The sequence below is a fragment of the Salvelinus fontinalis genome, unplaced genomic scaffold, assembly GCF_029448725.1.
Source record: "Salvelinus fontinalis isolate EN_2023a unplaced genomic scaffold, ASM2944872v1 scaffold_1529, whole genome shotgun sequence".
Taxonomy (NCBI): Eukaryota; Metazoa; Chordata; class Actinopteri; order Salmoniformes; family Salmonidae; genus Salvelinus; species Salvelinus fontinalis.
The window spans coordinates 1-19,099 of NW_026601738.1; the positions used below are offsets into that span (position 1 = coordinate 1).

Consider the following 19,099-nt stretch of genomic DNA (forward strand, 5'->3'; position numbering starts at 1 on the left):
AGGAAGAGAGGAGGGAAGCAGGGAAGGAGGGGAGGAAGAGAGGCGGGAAGGAGGGAGGAAGAGAGGAGGGAAGCAGGGAAGGAAGAGAGGAGGGAAGGGGGGAGGAGGGAAGGAGGGGAGGAAGAGAGGAGGGAAGGAGGGAAGGAGGGGAGGAGGGAAGCAGGGAAGCAGGGAAGGAGGGAAGGAAGAGAGGAGGGAAGGAGGGAGGAAGAGAGGAGGGAAGCAGGGAAGGAAGAGAGGAGGGAAGGGGGGAGGAGGGAAGGAGGGGAGGAGGGAAGCAGGGAAGCAGGGAAGGAGGGAAGGAGCGGAGGAGAGAAGGAGGGGAGGAGGGAAGCAGGGAAGGAGGGGAGGAGGGAAGGAGGGGAGGAGGGAAGCAGGGAAGGAGGGGATGAAGAGAGGAGGGAAGGAGGGGAGGAGGGAAGGAGGGGAGCAGGGAAGGAGGGAAGGAGGGGAGGAGGGAAGCAGGGAAGGAGGGAAGCAGGGGAGGAGGGAAGCAGGGAAGGAGGGAAGCAGGGAAGGAGGGGAGGAGGGGAGGAAGATAAAGTTCAGATAAACAAGAACATCTGTGCTGAGCCTCGAGCTGCTGGGAGAAGAGGACAACATTATAACTGGCATGGTGGAGAAGGAGAGGGGAGGGGAGGTGGGAGGAGGAGGAGAGGAGAGGGTAGGGGAGGTGAAGGAAGGAGGGCAGTAAGAAGGATATAGGATGTATGGAAGGATGTATGGAAAGGAATGGTAGGAATACCAAGGTAAGGGGTGAGGTGGAGGGAGCAAAGGAGAGAGGATGGGTGGGTGGATTACAGAAAACAGGCTGCGGAGTGAACTAGGAAGTTGCTTGCTCCAATGTCAGGAACACAGCTGTGTGTGTGTGTGTGTGTGTGTGTGTGTGTGTGTGTGTGTGTGTGTGTGTGTGTGTGTGTGTGTGTGTGTGTGTGTGTGTGTGTGTGTGTGTGTGTGTGTGTTGTGTCAGGAATGCCAGGAATTCCCAACATGACCCTCCTACGACTATCGCTGCAGTTTCCACCCTCACCTGAGTTTACACAGGACTCTGTAATAGGGTTACACATACACCATACACACACACCACACACACACACACACACACACACACACACACACACACACACACACACACACACACACACACACACACACACACACACACACACACACACACACACACACACACACACACACACACACACACATACACCACACACACACACCACACACACACTACACACACACACACACACACACACACACACACACACACACACACACACACACACACACACACACACACACACACACACACACACACACACACACACACACACACACACACACATACACCACACACACACACCACACACACACTACACACACACACACACACACACACACACACACACACACACACACACACACACACACACACACACACACACACACACACACACACACACACACACACACACACATACGCAGCAAACATGAACACAGAGAAGAACATGCAAACACACACTTAGAAGCCTAAGTGTTGTTGTTCAACAGTTTACTCCAAGTAGAGGAAGGGTGGTAGGGTTAGTGGAAAAGAATAAAGGAAACTATATATATATATGCATATATTTTATATGTGTGTGATGATTTATTTAGAATTCAAGTCACACTTAACCAGCATGGCTACCACAGCATTTTGCAGGAATACGCCATCCCATCTGGTTTGCGCTTAGTGGGACTGTCATTTTTTTTTCAACAGGACAATGACCCAACACACCTCCAGGCTGTGTAAGGGCTATTTCACCAAGAAGGAGAGTGATGGAATACTGCATCAGATGACCTGGCCACCACAATCCCCCGACCTCAACCAAATTGAGATGCTTTGGGATGAGTTGAAGGAAAAGCAGCCAACAAGTGCTCAGCATATGTGGGAACTCCTTCAAGACTGTTGGTAAAGCATTCCAGGTGAAGCTGGTTGAGAAAATGCCAAGAGGGGACAAAGCTGTCATCAATGTAAAGGGTAGCTACTTTGAAGAATCTGAAATATAAAATATATTTTGCTTTGCTTAAAACAATACATGATTCCACATGTATTATTTTGATTTCTTCACTATTGTTCTACAATGTAGAAAATAGTAAAAATAAATAATAAATATAAAATAAAGAAAATAAAGAAAATGTATATATATATATATATATTTAGGAAATTTAGCAGGCTAACTCCTTGATCCTGCTTTTTTTCATACAAGCATTTCGCTACACCCACAACAACATCTGCTAAACACTTGTATGTGACCAATACAATCTGATTTAATTCGATTTGATCTTGATCTTCTAATCGACCTGGCCGGGGTATCCTGGAAGGATATTGATCTCATCCTGTCAGTAGAGGATGCCTGGTTATTTTTTTTAAATGCCTTCCCACCAGCTTAAATAAGCCCATTCAAGAAATTTAGAACCAGGAACAGATATAGCACTTGGTTCTCTCCAGACCTGACTGCCCTTAACCAACACAAAAACATCCTATGGCGTTCTGCATTAGCATCGAACACTCTCCGTGATATGCAACTTTTCAGGGAAGCTAGAAACCAATATACACAGGCAGTTAAAAAAGCCAAGGCTAGCTTTTTCAAGCAGAAATTTGCTTCCTGCAACACAAACTCAAAAAAGTTCTGGGACACTGTAAAGTGTCACCCCCCACAGCAACTCGCCCAAGCCTTCCCCATTTCTCCTTCTCCCAAATCCAGTCAGCTGATGTTCTGAAAGAGCTGCAAAATCTGGACCCCTATAAATCAGCCGGGCTAGACAATCTGGACCCTTTCTTTCTAAAATGATCTGCCTAAATTGTTGCAACCCCTATTACTAGCCTGTTCAACCTCTCTTTCGTGTCGTCTGAGATTCCCAAAGATTGGAAAGCAGCTGTGGTCACCCCCCTCTTCAAAGGGGGGGGGACACTCTTGATCCAAACTGCTACAGACCTATATCTATCCTATCCTACCATGCCTTTCTAAGGTATTCGAAAGCGAAGTCAACAAACAGATTACCGACCATTTCGAATCCCACCATACCTTCTCCACTATGCAATCTGGTTTCAGAGCTGGTCATGGGTGTACCTCAGCCACGCTCAAGGTCCTAAACGATATCCTAACCGCCATCGATAAGAAACAATACTGTGCAGCCGTGTTCATTGACCTGGCCAAGGCTTTCGACTCTGTCAATCACCACATCCTCATCGGCAGACACGATAGCCTTGGTTTCTCAAATGATTGCCTCGCCTGGTTCACCAACTACTTCTCTGATAGAGTTCAGTGTGTCAAATCGGAGGGCCTGTTGTCCAGGCCTCTGGTAGTCTCTATGGGGGTGCCACAGGGTTCAATTCTTGGACCGAGTCTCTTCTCTGTATACATCAATGATGTCGCTCTTGCTGCTGGTGATTCTCTGATCCACCTCTACGCAGACGACACCATTCTGTATACTTCTGGCCCTTCTTTGGACACTGTGTTAACAACCCTCCAGACGAGCTTCAATGCCATACAACTCTCCTTCCGTGGCCTCCAATTGCTCTTAAATACAAGTAAAACTAAATGCATGCTCTTCAACCGATCGCTGCCTGCACCTGCCTGCCCGTCCAACATCACCCTCTGGACGGTTCTGACTTAGAATATGTAGACAACTACAAATACCTAGGTGTCTGGTTAGACTGTAAACTCTCCTTCCAGACTCACATCAAACATCTCCAATCCAAAGTTAAATCTAGAATTAGCTTCCTATTTCACAACAAAGCATCCTTCACTCATGCTGCCAAACATACCCTTGTAAAACTGACCATCCTACCGATCCTCGACTTCGACGATGTCATTTACAAAATAGCCTCCAATACCCTACTCAATAAATTGGATGCAGTCTATCACAGCGCCATCCGTTTTGTCACCAAAGCCCCATATACTACCCACCACTGCGACCTGTATGCTCTCGTTGGCTGGCCCTCGCTTCATACTCGTCGCCAAACCCACTGGCTCCAGGTCATCTACAAGACCCTGCTAGGTAAAGCCCCCCCTTATCTCAGCTCGCTGGTCACCATAGCAGCACCCACCTGTAGCACGCACTCCAGCAGGTATATCTCTCTGGTCACCCCCAAAACCAATTCTTCCTTTGGCCGCCTCTCCTTCCAGTTCTCTGCTGCCAATGACTGGAATGAACTACAAAAATAACTAAAACTGGAAGCACTTATCTCCCTCACTAGCTTTAAGCACCAGCTGTCAGAGCAGCTCACAGATTACTGCACCTGTACATAGCCCATCTATAATTTAGCCTAAACAACTACCTCTCCCACTACTGTATTTATTTATTTATTTATTTAGCTCCTTTGCACCCCATTATTTCTATCTGTACGTTGCACATTCTTCAACTGCAAATCTACCATCCCAGTGTTTTACTTGCTATTTTGTATTTACTTCGCCACCATGGCCTTTTTTTTGCCTTTACCTCCCTTATCTCACCTCATTTGCTCACATTGTATATAGACTTATTTTTCTACTGTATTATTGACTGTATGTTTGTTTTACTCCATGTGTAACTCTGTGTTGTTATATATGTCGAACTGCTTTGCTTTATCTTGGCTAGGTCACAATTGTAAATGAGAACTTGTTCTCAACTTGCCTACCTGGTTAAATAAAGGTGAAATAAATGTTTTAAAAATAATCTGAAGAAACAGACCAATTGGTTTAGACCAGAGGAAAATACTACCATCTATTGGTCAGATTGAGTCAGTGCAGCTCAGACACACCACACCAACACCTGACACATCAATACACACACACACACACACACGCACGCACGCACGCACGCACGCACGCACGCACGCACGCACGCACGCACGCACGCATGCACGCACACACACACACACACACACACACACACACACACACACACACACACACACACACACACAACCTCTCCCTCCAATTCCTGAAGTGGATGAAAGAGCAGTGGAGTCAGATAGTCTGCTGTTGAGTGCACATACACACACACACATACATACATACACACACCAGACACACACCTCTGATGTTGTGTGACAGCTCTCTGGTGTTCTAGCAGCATCTGTGCTGACGGCTGGCGTGGCAGCATTGATTTCTGGGTAATAGCTGAGGAGCACTCTAGACATCGACCGCTCCGCTCCTCAAAACTGTCAGACAGTGGACACACAACACCTCTCTCCATCTGCCCCTTATATATATATACACACACACACACACACACACACACACACACACACACACACACACACACACACACACACACACACACACACACACACACACACACACACACACACACACACACACACACACACACACACACACACACACACACACACACATAAAACAGACACACACACGAACGGTGGTATAAATAATTTATTCACATGATTGAAAAAGGGTAACATCATCATCATCCTCATTGTTCCACGTTAAAGTCCATCCGAGCCTATAGATATTACAATACTAACAGTCAAGTAGTCCCATCGTGTTTCCTCCTCACAGTTTGTCTTCAGTGAGTCCTCAGGTCATTATCAATCCTAAACCTCTACAGCTTTCATAGTCAACTAGTGTCCTGCGTCTGCAAAGAGGTCTGGACCATTTTGGCAAGTTGAGACACTTAGTAAGTTTGGAAGAGTATGGGTCGGATTAGATGAGTGAACAGAGGGGGTTTGTGGGTAGTGGTAAGTGTGTGGCAAGCAGCGTGTGCTGTCTGTGCCATATGTGTTAGATGAGGCTTGTAGCAGTGCGGCGCGCGCTGTCTGTGTTGTCTGTGTGTATATACAGTTGAAGTCGGATGTTTACATACACCTTAGCCAAATACATTTAAACTCAGTTTTTCACAATTCCTGCCATTTTATCCTAGTGAAAATTCTCTGTCTTAGGTCAGTTAGGATCACCACTCTATTTTAAGAATGTGAAATGTCAGAATAGTAGTAGAGAGAATTATTTATTTCAGCTTTTATTTATTTCATCACGGAAAATGGAAAATTCCAGAAAATGATGTCATGGCTTTAGAAGCTTCTGATAGGCTAATTGACATAATTTGAGTCAATCGGAGGTGTACCTGTGGATGTATTTCAAGGCCTACCTTCAAACTCAGTGCCTCTTTGCTTGACATCATGGGGAAATCAAAAGAAATCAGCCAAGACCTCAGAAAATACATTGTAGACCGCCACAAGTCTGGTTCATCCTTGGGAGCAATCTCCAAACGCCTGAAGGTACCTCGTTCATCTGTACAAACAATAGTATGCAAGTATAAACACCATGGGTGCACGCAGCCGTCATACTGCTCAGGAAGGAGACGCGTTCTGTCTCCTAGAGATGAATGTACTTTGGTGCGAAAAGTGCAAATCAATCTCAGAACAACTGCAAAAGACCTTGTGAAGATACTGGAGGAAACAGGTACAAAAGTATCTTTATCCACAGTAAAACGAGTCCTATATCGGCATTACCTGAAAGGCCGCTCAGCTAGGAAGAAGCCATTGCTCCAAAACCACCATAAAAAAAGCCAGACTACGGTTTGCAACTGCACATGGGGACAAATATCGTACTTTCGGACAAATGTCCTTTGGTCTGATGAAACAAAAATAGAACTGTTTGGCCATAATGACCATCGTTATGTTTGGAGGAAAAAGGGGAGGCTTGCAAGCTGAAGAACACCATCCCAACCATGAAGGAGTGGAGTGGCAGCATCATGTTATGGGGGTGCTTTGCTGCAGGAGGAACTGGTGCACGTCACAAAAGTGATGGCATCATGAGGAGGGAAAATGATATAGAGAAATTGAAGCAACATCTCAAGACATCAGTCAGGAAGTTAAAGCTTGGTCGCAAATGGGTCTTCCAAATGGACAATGACCCCAAGCATACTTCCAAAGTTGTGGCAAAATGGCTTAAGGACAACAAAGTCATGGTATTAGTGGCCGTCACAAAGCCCTGACCTCAATCCCATAGAAAATGTTGGGACAGAACTGAAAAGCGTGTGCGAGCAAGGAGGCCTACAAACCTGACAGTTACACCAGCTCTGTCAGGAGGAATGGGCCAAAATTCACCCAACTTATTGTGGGAAGCTTGTGGAAGGCTACCCGAAACATTTGACCCAAGTTAAACAATTTAAAGGCAATGCTACCAAATACTAGTTAAGTGTATGTAAACTTCTGACCCACTGGGATTGTTATGAAAGAAATAAAAGCTGAAATAAATTATTCTCTCTACTATTATTCTGACATTTCATATTCTTAAAATAAAGTGGTGATCCTAACTGACCTAAGACAGGGAATTTTTACTCTGATTAAGTTTTAGGAATTGTGAAAAACTGAGTTAAAATGTATTTTGCTAGGGTGTATGTAAACTTCCGACTCCAACTGTATATGTGGTGTGTCAGATGGGAAGAGTAGCAGTGCGGAGCGTGCTGTCTGTATCGTACAGAGCCCCACTCTGCTTCTGGACAGACTTCCTCTTCTTCCCAGGGCACTTCCTGGCAGAGAAATAACAACAGTCAAAACAACAGTAACAGTCAAAACAACAATAACAACAACATTCAAAACAACACCAACAAAAGTCAAAACAACACCATCAGTCAAAACAACAACACCAACAACAGACAAAACAACAACAACAACAACAGCAACAACACCATCAGTCAAAACAACAACACCAACAACAGACAAAACAACAACAACAACAGCAACAACACCAACAGTCAAAACAACAACACCAACAACAGCAACAACACAAACAGTCAAACAACAACAGTCAAAACAACAACACCAACAACAGCAGCATTAAACACAATCAAAACAACAAGAACAACAGGCAGAGCAGAATCCAAATAAATTAGAGAGTTGTGTCACAAAGCGGGATGGTCAACTTTGATGAGCAATCTAAACAGTGTGTGTAAGTGTGTGTGTGTAAGTGTGTGTGTACTGACCTTGTGACACACAGCACCACCAGGGTGATAATGGTGATCTGCAGCGCTCCGATGACGGAGGCGATGAGAACATAGCGGGTCTTTCCAGAACCAGGAACCACAAACAGAACGTTGTAGTCCTTCTGCTCACACTGGGGCCCGCTGAACCCTGCATGGCAGCTACAGGAGGGCGGGCCCAGGTTGTCAGGGTATTGACAGTCTCCATGGAGACAGTAGTTCCTGTAGCGGGAAGGACAGGGGATGTACACGCCCCCCTCCCCTGAGAAAAGAGCACAACTGATATTTCACACAATGACATGTGTAGCTTGTCTTTATTTATAAAACATTGCTTTTCTACATTTTGTGGTTCTAATGGAACTTGTGTGTGTGTGTGTGTGTGTTGCGCACGCGCGCGCGTGTGTGTGAGGTATGTGTGTGTGTGTGTGTGTTTGTGTACCGTGGCAGTGGCCCAGGTGTGTGACCTCGATCCTCTCCTGTCTCTGACACGAGGCCTCCTTTACCTGACAGGGGTTGTCATAGGAACGGCCGTCCGAAGCACACACAGGGTTGAAACTGATGTGGGAACAGTCGATGTTACACACACACCTAGGGAGAGACGAGACTCAGTACTGTGTGTGTGTGTGTGTGTGTGTGTGTGTGTATTCATGTTCTTCCTGTATTAATGCACACAGGGTAATTGCTAAGTTCCTACATATTTAATGCTGTCTCACATCCACATTGTCCATTACTGAAATTCTACACCAATCTCTCTCCTCTCCTCCCCCTTCCTCTCCATCCGTTGTCTCCCTCTCTCCCTTCCTGCCTCCTCCCACTTTTTCCTTTCCTCCTTCCTCTCCCCCTCTGTCCCTCTTCTCCCTCTTCCCCCTCCATCTCCTCTCTCCCTCCTCCCATCCCTCTCTCACCATACATCTTCTGCGTCTTCGTCACACTGCGATCCAAACTGACACATCTCACAGGACGAGTCCCTCTGTCCCACACCAGCCTCTCCAGAACTCTCTAACAGAGAGAGATTGTTGTTGTGTGTGTGTTTGTGGTAACCTGTGTATGGTCACGTGTGTAAATGCGTGTAGATAATAATTCAGACCTGGGACAGAAACACTTTCGCCACCATCACCTGATCCTGAACCAGCGTCTGCAAGAGAACATGATATATTCAGATTCAGGTCACATTCCGCAGTAAGACATTCCAGTGGAGGAGACCCCAAACTAGTGGTACCTGTAGGACAAGGGCCCAGAGATGCAGTGTGTATCTCCGTCTGAAGCTGACAGGCTTCCCGTCTCAGAAAACACTCGTTCTGATATCTGTGATTGTTGGAACCACACACCGGGGAATAATCTGCACTACACTGCAGAGAGAGAGAAAGAGAGAGAGAGACAGAGAGAGAGAGAGAGAGAGAGAGAGACAGAGAGAGAGAGAGAGAGAGAGAGAGACAGAGAGAGAGAGAGAGAGAGACAGAGAGAGAGAGAGAGAGAGAGAGAGAGAGAGAGAGAGAGAGAGAGAGAGAGAGAGACAGAGACAGAGACAGAGAGAGAGAGAGAGAGAGAGAGAGAGAGAGAGAGAGACAGAGACAGAGAGAGAGACAGAGACAGAGACAGAGAGAGAGAGAGAGAGAGAGAGACAGAGAGAGACAGAGAGAGACAGAGAGAGACAGAGACAGAGAGCTTTCATTGATATGTTAAACTGAACTTTATTGATGTATATCTTCAGCGACCACAAGAGTGTTTCATATCTGCTTCTTTATGGCACACATTCATGGAGATGTACTGATGTTGCTTACTTTACTGTAGTGTACAAATTGATATGAACACTGTGTGTGTGTGTGTGTGTGTGTGTGTGTGTGTGTGTGTGTGTGTGTGTGTGTGTGTGTGTGTGTGTGTGTGTGTGTGTGTGTGTGTGTGTGTGTGTGTGTGTGTGTGTGTGTGTGTGTGTGTGTGTGTTAAATAGGAGCAATGTGACTGGTGTTGCAACACAGAGAGGCTTTGTCCACTCAGAGTAAAAATACAAGACGACAGAGATGCCTCAAAGGAAAGAGAGTGAGAGGAAATAGGGAAGAAGAGACAGAGAGAAAGAGAAACACACACAGAGAGAGAGAGATGCTTACCTTAAAGTCACAGATGCAGGTCATGGCCTCTGCTATCTTTAGACACTCCCCGTCATACTGACAGGAGTCTGTGTCACACTGGAAGACAGAGTCCCTCTCCTCTGAATCTACACAGAGACAGATAGAAAGAGGATCAACCATAGATCCACAATGGCTCTCTGAGGACCCACCATAGATCCAACATGTCTTCCAGTGGCCTTGTTTGTGCCTTGTTCACGCTCCACTGGAGCCCAGGGCTGTGGTAACTGCTGCCCGTGTGTGTCTCGCCTACGGTGTGTCCTCTGTAAAACAGATGGTGGGGCCAGAATAGCAGCACCATTACTGGGGTATTTTTACTTCCCGTTAGTTCTGGCTCCCTCCTCCAAGGAACGGGGGAGCGAGGAGGAGGAGAGGAACAGAGGAGAGTAGGAACGACCACATTTTGGGAAGGACACACAGGGCTGGAAGAGGGGGAGGAAGAGGACAAGGCAACAAGACTGGTTTATTTGAAGTCATCTGCAACTGTTGACATTCAACAACTTTTACTTAGTCCTTCAGCCCATCCTAGCTGTCAATCTGATGTAGGGTCCGCACCTGGTTCAAGCTGTGTTGGTGCTTATTTCCATCCTGTCGTCCTGAGCTTGAGTCCAGCTGAAGAGAGGTTTCTTCAGTCCATCTCCTCAGTAGAGGAGAGGTTTCTTCAGTCCATCTCCTCATGTAGAGGAGAGGTTTCTTCAGTCCATCTCCTCAGTAGAGGAGAGGTTTCTTCAGTCCATCTCCTCAGTAGAGGAGAGGTTTCTTCAGTCCAACTCCTCAGTAGAGGAGAGGTTTCTTCAGTCTATCTCCTAATCGGTTATATCTATTCAACCTTTAGGAAGCTCCAGATTTATAAACAATATTTATTCAACAGAGAGCTCAACATGTGGATTAGTGTGTGTGTCTGTTAGCCTACTTGTTACAAGATGGGGTTGCAATGGGGTTGTACGTAATTGTGTCCTATAGAGGGATCCAGATAGGAGAATCAGTCCCATTGCCTACCACTGATAATACATGGTACAACCTGATTACATGCACACCCACCCACTCCTCAGTCAGACAGATCCCTCCCACTCCTCAGTCAGACAGATCCCACCCACTCCTCAGTCAGACAGATCCCACCCACCCACTCCTCAATCAGACAGATCCCACCCACCCACTCCTCAGTCAGACAGATCTCACCCACCCACTCCTCAGTCAGACAGATCTCACCCACCCACTCCTCAGTCAGACAGATCCCACCCACTCCTCAGTTAGACAGATCCCACCCACCCACTCCCCAGTCAGACAGATCTCACCCACCCACTCCTCAGTCAGACAGATCCCACCCACTCCTCAGTCAGACAGATCCCACCCACCCACTCCTCAGTCAGACAGATCCCACCCACCCACTCCTCAGTCAGACAGATCCCACCCACTCCTCAGTCAGACAGATCCCACCCACTCCTCAGTCAGACAGATCCCACCCACCCACTCCTCAGTCAGACAGATCCCACCCACTCCTCAGTCAGACAGATCCCACCCACTCCTCAGTCAGACAGATCCCTCTCACTCCTCAGTCAAACAGATCCCACCCACCCACTCCTCAATCAGACAGATCCCTCCCACTCCTCAGTCAGACAGATCCCTCCCACTCCTCAGTCAGACAGATCCCACCCACCCACTCCTCAATCAGACAGATCCCTCCCACTCCTCAGTCAGACAGATCCCTCCCACTCCTCAATCAGACAGATCCCTCCCACTCCTCAATCAGACAGATCCCTCCCACTCCTCAATCAGACAGATCCCTCCCACTCCTCAGTCAGACAGATCCCTCCCACTCCTCAGTCAGACAGATCCCTCCCACTCCTCAGTCAGACAGATCCCACCCACCCACTCCTCAATCAGACAGATCCCTCCCACTCCTCAGTCAGACAGATCCCACCCACCCACTCCTCAATCAGACAGATCCCACCCACTCCTCAGTCAGACAGATCCCACCCACTCCTCAGTCAGACAGATCCCACCCACCCACTCCTCAGTCAGACAGATCCCACCCACTCCTCAGTCAGACAGATCCCACCCACTCCTCAGTCAGACAGATCCCTCTCACTCCTCAGTCAAACAGATCCCACCCACCCACTCCTCAATCAGACAGATCCCTCCCACTCCTCAGTCAGACAGATCCCTCCCACTCCTCAGTCAGACAGATCCCACCCACCCACTCCTCAATCAGACAGATCCCTCCCACTCCTCAGTCAGACAGATCCCTCCCACTCCTCAATCAGACAGATCCCTCCCACTCCTCAATCAGACAGATCCCCCCCACTCCTCAATCAGACAGATCCCTCCCCACTCCCTCAGTCAGACAGATCCCTCCCACTCCTCAGTCAGACAGATCCCACCCACCCACTCCTCAATCAGACAGATCCCTCCCACTCCTCAGTCAGACAGATCCCTCCCACTCCTCAGTCAGACAGATCCCACCCACCCACTCCTCAATCAGACAGATCCCTCCCACTCCTCAGTCAGACAGATCCCACCCACCCACTCCTCAGTCAGACAGATCCCTCCCACTCCTCAGTCAGACAGATCCCTCCCACTCCTCAGTCAGACAGATCCCTCCCACTCCTCAGTCAGACAGATCCCTCCCACTCCTCAGTCAGACAGATCCCACCCACCCACTCCTCAATCAGACAGATCCCTCCCACTCCTCAGTCAGACAGATCCCTCCCACTCCTCAGTCAGACAGATCCCACCCACCCACTCCTCAATCAGACAGATCCCTCCCACTACTCAGTCAGACAGATCCTTCCCACTCCTCAGTCAGACATATCCCTCCCACTCCTCAGTCAGACAGATCCCTCCCACTCCTCAGTCAGACAGATCCCTCCCACTCCTCAGTCAGACAGATCCCTCCCACTCCTCAGTCAGACAGATCATACCCACCCACCCACTCCTCAATCAGACAGATCCCTCCCACTCCTCAGTCAGACAGATCCCTCCCACTCCTCAGTCAGACAGATCCCTCCCACTCCTCAGTCAGACTGATCCCTCCCACTCCCCAGTCAGACACAACTCTCATTAACATTTCACCTTCATGTATCTATACTTCCTGCAAGTCAACACGTGTTGTTGTTGTAGTTTACCAGAGCAGTTCCAGCCGGTAGGTGTCTGACAGTGGCTGAGGGAAGCGGTGGGAAAAGCTTGGAGCGGTCTCATCGGTATCCACATCACAACCGCCATGGCAGCGAGCCAAACCCGGTCAAACCTTGTCCATATCCACGACGGTGGGCGTCTGCGCTCGTGACGCCCTGCTCGGAGATGCATCTCATGGGCAGGAGTTGCACACTCTCTCCGGTGGCTTTTGGTCTGGGATGGAGGTCAGCCGAGGGAGAACACACATTTTCCCACACCGAGGGAGTCTGCGGTGCGGCGTCCCAACGGAGGCTATACAGGTCTGAGTTGCTGCTGGTGGTTTGAAATGGTCCCATGCGCTGTGTGTGAGTGAGTGTGTGTGTGTCTGTGAGTGAGTGAGTGAGTGAGTGAGTGTGAGAGAGAGAGAGAGAGAGAGAGAGAGAGAGAGAGAGAGAGAGAGAGAGAGAGAATCCTGAAATGAAAGTCTTGTAATCGTGTGGTTGAGCCAGTACTCAGGACTGTTTGGCAGTAGGTTGTAACTCTTCAGATGGTTTCCTATTGGTGTCACTGTCACTCAGTGGAGATGTGACAGGCTAATGCCTGTGATGTCTGCGCGATTAGTTGCCTAGCAGGGGAGGAGGTGCCAAGGATATCCTAGAACTGCGATTGGTTTACGAGATGGGTGTGAATGTGTATGTGTGTGTGTGCGTATGTGTGTGTGTGTGCATGTGGTACCGAAATGTGCGTTATGGCACACGTGACGCGTGTGGGGGGTCTGTGTAGTAGCACAATTGTTCAATTGACTTAGCTCCCACCAAAACCGGTTGTCGAAATTCAATTAAGCCACTGAATCTCGTGAAACATGTTTCCTCTGGGCAGCTGGATGACAGAAATAAAACAAAGAGTCACTCAGACGTGGTTTTAAACTTCCGGATCATATCAAACGCAGCTGGCTCCAGCGCGTCACAATCAGGGATATTAACACTTACATCATACACACACACACACACACACACACACACACACACACATACAGATGGATCTTTTTTTGCAGCTGTGTTAAATCAGATAACAGTGGATCTTTTTCTCTCTTCTCCTCAGGTCTCCACTTCACTTCTCACTGTGGTTTCTGTGTGTGTGTGTGCTTGTATGAAGCACAATCCCCTGTTTGTGTGAGTTCACCGTCTGGAACGAATTGGTAACACTGGAGCCCACAGATAACCCCAATTAGCCATCCGTGGTATAGAGAAAGTCACACACACACACACACACACACACACACACACACACACACACACACACACACACACACACACACATCACACACACACACACACACACACACACACACACACACACACACACACACACACACACACACACACACACACACACACACACACACACACACACACACACACTCCTGTGTACTGATGACAAATCGTATTGCGTGGTTTTCTCCAGACACACAAAGAGCCAAACAGGAAGAGGAGATATCATGCTATCACATGTAAATCACTCACATCAAGTGTATAAAGTTCCCCTCTATATCTATTTCCCCCTTACCCTCCCCCTCTCTCTCTTCTTCTCTCTATCTCTCTCCTCACTGTATCTCTCTCTCCCATCTCTCTCTCTCCCTCTCTCCCCGTCTCTCCCCTTCTCCTCCCCCTCTCTCTTCTTCTCTTTATCTCTCTCCTCACTGTATCTCTCTCTCTCCCATCTCTCTCCCTCCCTTCCTCCCTCCCTCCCCCTCTCTCGCTTCTTCTCTCTATCTCTCTCCTCACTGTATCTCTCTCTCTCCCATCTCCCTCCCTCCCTCCCTCCCTCCCTCCCTCCCTCCCTCCCTCCCTCCCTCCCTCCCTCTCTTCTTCTCTATATTTCTCTCAGCCAATGTATCTCTCTCTCTCCCATCTCCCTCCCTCTCTCTTTCCTTCTTCTCTCTCTTTCCCTCTCTCTCTCTCTCTCTCTCTCTCTCTCTCTCTCTCTCTCTCTCTCTCTCTCTCTCTCTCTCTCTCTCTCTCTCAATTCAAGGCGCTTTATTGGCATGGGAAACATATGTTAACATTGCCAAAGAAAGTGAAGTAGATAATATACAAAGTGAAATAAACAATAAAAATGAACAGTAAACATTACACTCACAGAAGTTCCAAAAGAATAAAGACATTACAAATGTCATATTATGTTTATATACAGTGTTGTAACGATGTGCAAATGGTTAAAGTACAAAAGGGAAAATAAATAAACATAAATAGGGGTTGTATTTACAATGGTGTTTGTTCTTCACTGGTTGCCCTTTTCTTGTGGCAACAGGTCACAAATCTTGCTGCTGTGATGCACACTGTGGTATTTCACCCAGTAGATATGGGAGTTTATCAAAATCGGGTTTGTTTTTGAATTCTTGTGGATCTGTGTAATCTGAGGGAAATATGTGTCTCTAATATGGTCATACATGGGCAGGAAGAGCAGCTCATTTTCCACCTCATTTTGTGGGCAGTGTGCACATATCCTGTCTTCTCTTGAGAGCCAGGTCTGCCTACGGCGGCCTTTCTCAATAGCAAGGCTATGCTCACTGGGTCTGTACATAGTCAAAGCTTTCCTTAAGTTTGAGTCAGTCACAGTGGTCAGGTATTCTGCCACTGTGTACTCTCTGTTTAGGGCCAAATAGCATTCTAGTTTGCTCTGTTTTTTTTTGTTAATTCTTTACAATCTGTCAAGTAATTATATTTTTGTTTTCTCATGATTTGGTTGGGTCTAATTGTGGTGCTGTCCTGGGGCTCTGTGGGGTCTGTTTGTGTTTGTGAACAGCTTGCTTAGGGGACTCTTCTCCAGGTTCATCTCTCTGTAGGTGATGGCTTTGTTATGGAAGGTTTGGGAATCGCTTCCTTTTAGGTGGTTGTAGAATTGAACGGCTCTTTCCTGGATTTTGATAATTAGCGGGTATCGGCCTAATTCTGCTCTGCATGCATAATATGGTGTTTTCGTTGTACACTGAGGATATTTTTGCAGAATTCTGCATGCAGTCTCAATTTGGTGTTTGTCCCATTTTGTGAATTTTTGGTTGGTGAGCGGACACCAGACCTCACAACCATAAAGAGCAATGGGTTCTATAACTGATTCAAGCATTTTTAGCCAAATCCTAATTGCTATGTCAAATTTTATGTTCCTTTTGATGGCATAGAAGGCCCTTCTTGCCTTGTCTCTCAGATCGTTCACAGCTTTGTGGTCCTGGTAACTGGACTTTTTTTTGGAACACCATTATTTTGGTCTCACTGAGATTTACTGTCAGGGCCCAGGTCTGGCAGAACCAGGTCTGGCAGATCTAAGTGCTGCTGTAGGCCCTCCTTGGTTGGTGACAGAAGCACCAGATCATCAGCAAACAGTAGACATTTGACTTCAGATTCTAGTAGGGTGAGGCCGGGTGCTGCAGACTGTTCTAGTGCCCTCACCAATTCGTTGATATATGTTGAAGAGGATGGGGCTTAAGCTGCATCCCTGTCTCACCCCACGGCCCTGTGGGAAGAAATGTGTGTGTTTTTTGCCAAATTTAACCGCACACGTGTTGTTTGTGTACATGGATTTTATAAAGTCGTATGTTTTTCCCCCAACACCACTTTCCATCAATTTGTATAGCAGACCCTCATGCCAAATTGAGTCAAAGGCTATTTTTAAATCAACAAAGCATGAGAAGTCTTTGCCTTTGTTTTGGTTTGTTTGTTTGTCAGTTAGGGTGTGCAGGGTGAATACGTGATCTGTCGTACAATCAATAATTTGGTAAAAAGCCAATTTGACATTTGCTCAGTACATTGTTTTCACAGAGAAAATGTACAAGTCTGCTGTTAATGATAATGCAGAGGATTTTCCCAAGGTAGTTACGGTAGTTATTGGGGTCAAATTTGTCTCCACTTTTGTGGATTGGAGTGATCAGTCCTTGATTCCAAATATTGGGGAAGATGCCAGAGCTGAGGATGATGTTAAAGAGTTTAACTTTAGCCAATTGGATTTTTTTGTCTGTATATTTGATCATTTTATTGAGGATACCATCAACACCACAGGTCTTTTTGGGTTGGAGGGTTTATATTTTGTGCTGTAGTTCATTCGAGGTAATTGGATAATCCAGTTGGTTCTGGTAGTCTTTAGTAGTTGATTCTAAGATTTGTATTTGGGCATGTATATGTTTTTGCTGTTTGTTCTTTGTTACAGAGCCAAAAAGATTGGAGAAGTGGTTTACCCATACATCTCCATTTTGGATAGATAATTCTTCATATTGTTGTTTGTTAAGTGTTTTCCAATTTTCCCAGAAGTGGTTAGAGTCAATGGATTCTTCAATTACATTGAGCTGATTTCTGACGTGCTGTTCCTTCTTTTTCCGTAGTGTATTTCTGTATTGTTTAAGTGATTCACCATAGTGAAGGTGTACGCTCTCTCTCTCTCTTTCTCGCTAGCTGTCACTCCCCTGTCAGTGTGGTCTCTGTCACTCCCCTGTTAGTGTGGTCTCTGTCACTCCCCTGTCAGTGTGGTCTCTGTCACTCCCCTGTCAGTGTGGTCTCTGTCACTCCCCTGTTAGTGTGGTCTCTGTCACTCCCCTGTCAGTGTGATCTCTGTCACTCCCCTGTTAGTGTGGTCTCTGTCACTCCCCTGTCAGTGTGGTCTCTGTCACTCCCCTGTTAGTGTGGTCTCTGTCACTCCCCTGTCAGTGTGGTCTCTGTCACTCCCCTGTTAGTGTGGTCTCTGTCACTCCCCTGTTAGTGTGGTCTCTGTCACTCCCCTGTTAGTGTGGTCTCTGTCACTCCCCTGTTAGTGTGGTCTCTGTCACTCCCCTGTTAGTGTGGTCTCTGTCACTCCCCTGTTAGTGTGGTCTCTGTCACTCCCCTGTTAGTGTGGTCTCTGTCACTCCCCTGTTAGTGTGGTCTCTGTCACTCCCCTGTTAGTGTGGTCTCTGTCACTCCCCTGTTAGTGTGGTCTCTGTCACTCCCCTGTTAGTGTGGTCTCTGTCACTCCCCTGTTAGTGTGGTCTCTGTCACTCCCCTGTTAGTGTGGTCTCTGTCACTCCCCTGTCAGTGTGGTCTCTGTCACTCCCCTGTCAGTGTGGTCTCTGTCACTCCCCTGTCAGTGTGGTCTCTGTCACTCCCCTGTTAGTGTGGTCTCTGTCACTCCCCTGTTAGTGTGGTCTCTGTCACTCCCCTGTTAGTGTGGTCTCTGTCACTCCCCTGTTAGTGTGGTCTCTGTCACTCCCCTGTTAGTGTGGTCTCTGTCACTCCCCTGTTAGTGTGGTCTCTGTCACTCCCCTGTTAGTGTGGTCTCTGTCACTCCCCTGTTAGTGTGGTCTCTGTCACTCCCCTGTTAGTGTGGTCTCTGTCACTCCCCTGTCAGTGTGGTCTCTGTCACTCCCCTGTTAGTGTGGTCTCTGTCACTCCCCTGTTAGTGTTGCCTCCGGTGCCAAAGATCCCATTTCCTTCTAATCAATGTGTGTTCCAGATTCATCACACATCAGATAGGCGTCAGCTGCCATTAACACTGATGAGTGTTCCAGATTCATCACACATTAGGAAGCTGTACACTTCCATTAACACTGATGTTGGACCCCCACTCTCCCTCTCCTTCTCCCTCTCCCTCTCCCTCTCCCTCTCCCTCTCCTTCTCCCTCTCCTTCTCCCTCTCCCTTCCTCCCTCTCCCTCTCCCTCTCCCTCTCTTTCTCTTTCTCCCTCTCCCTCTCCTTTTCTTTCTCCCTCTCTCTCTCCATCTCCATCTCCCTATTCATTCTATGTTGTCTCTCTAGTCTACACACACAATCTCTTTATTTCGTGCTATACTCGGTGTGTGTGTGTGTGTGTGTGTTGCCTGCAAGAATGTGTCCTGTCTAAGCAGATCCATGTGACTCTTCCCCATCCGTC

General features: G+C 47.4%; 1 protein-coding gene across 1 annotated transcript; it reads right to left on the reverse strand.

The window, feature by feature from the left end:
- Positions 1-7,358: 7,358 nt before the first annotated feature.
- LOC129849550 (tomoregulin-2-like) lies at positions 7,359-13,788 on the reverse strand. The gene is made up of 8 exons (XM_055916374.1): positions 13,220-13,788; positions 10,077-10,183; positions 9,191-9,320; positions 9,059-9,106; positions 8,877-8,970; positions 8,411-8,559; positions 7,975-8,233; positions 7,359-7,521 (listed from the first exon to the last, which is right to left on the reverse strand). The coding sequence occupies exons 1-8, from the start codon at positions 13,398-13,400 to the stop codon at positions 7,425-7,427; spliced, it is 1,065 nt and encodes a 354-aa protein (XP_055772349.1). The 5' UTR covers positions 13,401-13,788; the 3' UTR covers positions 7,359-7,424.
- Positions 13,789-19,099: the final 5,311 nt, after the last annotated feature.

Coding starts and splice junctions, on each gene's coding strand:
- LOC129849550 (XM_055916374.1), bottom strand. CDS start 13,400: ATGCATCTCCGAGCAGGGCGTCACGAGCGCAGACGCCCACCGTCGTGG. Junction 9,321..10,076: donor CCTGCATCTGTGACTTTAAG/GTAAGCATCTCT, acceptor CTCTCTCTGCAG/TGTAGTGCAGATTATTCCCC. Junction 8,234..8,410: donor ACACCTGGGCCACTGCCACG/GTACACAAACAC, acceptor CTCTTTTCTCAG/GGGAGGGGGGCGTGTACATC.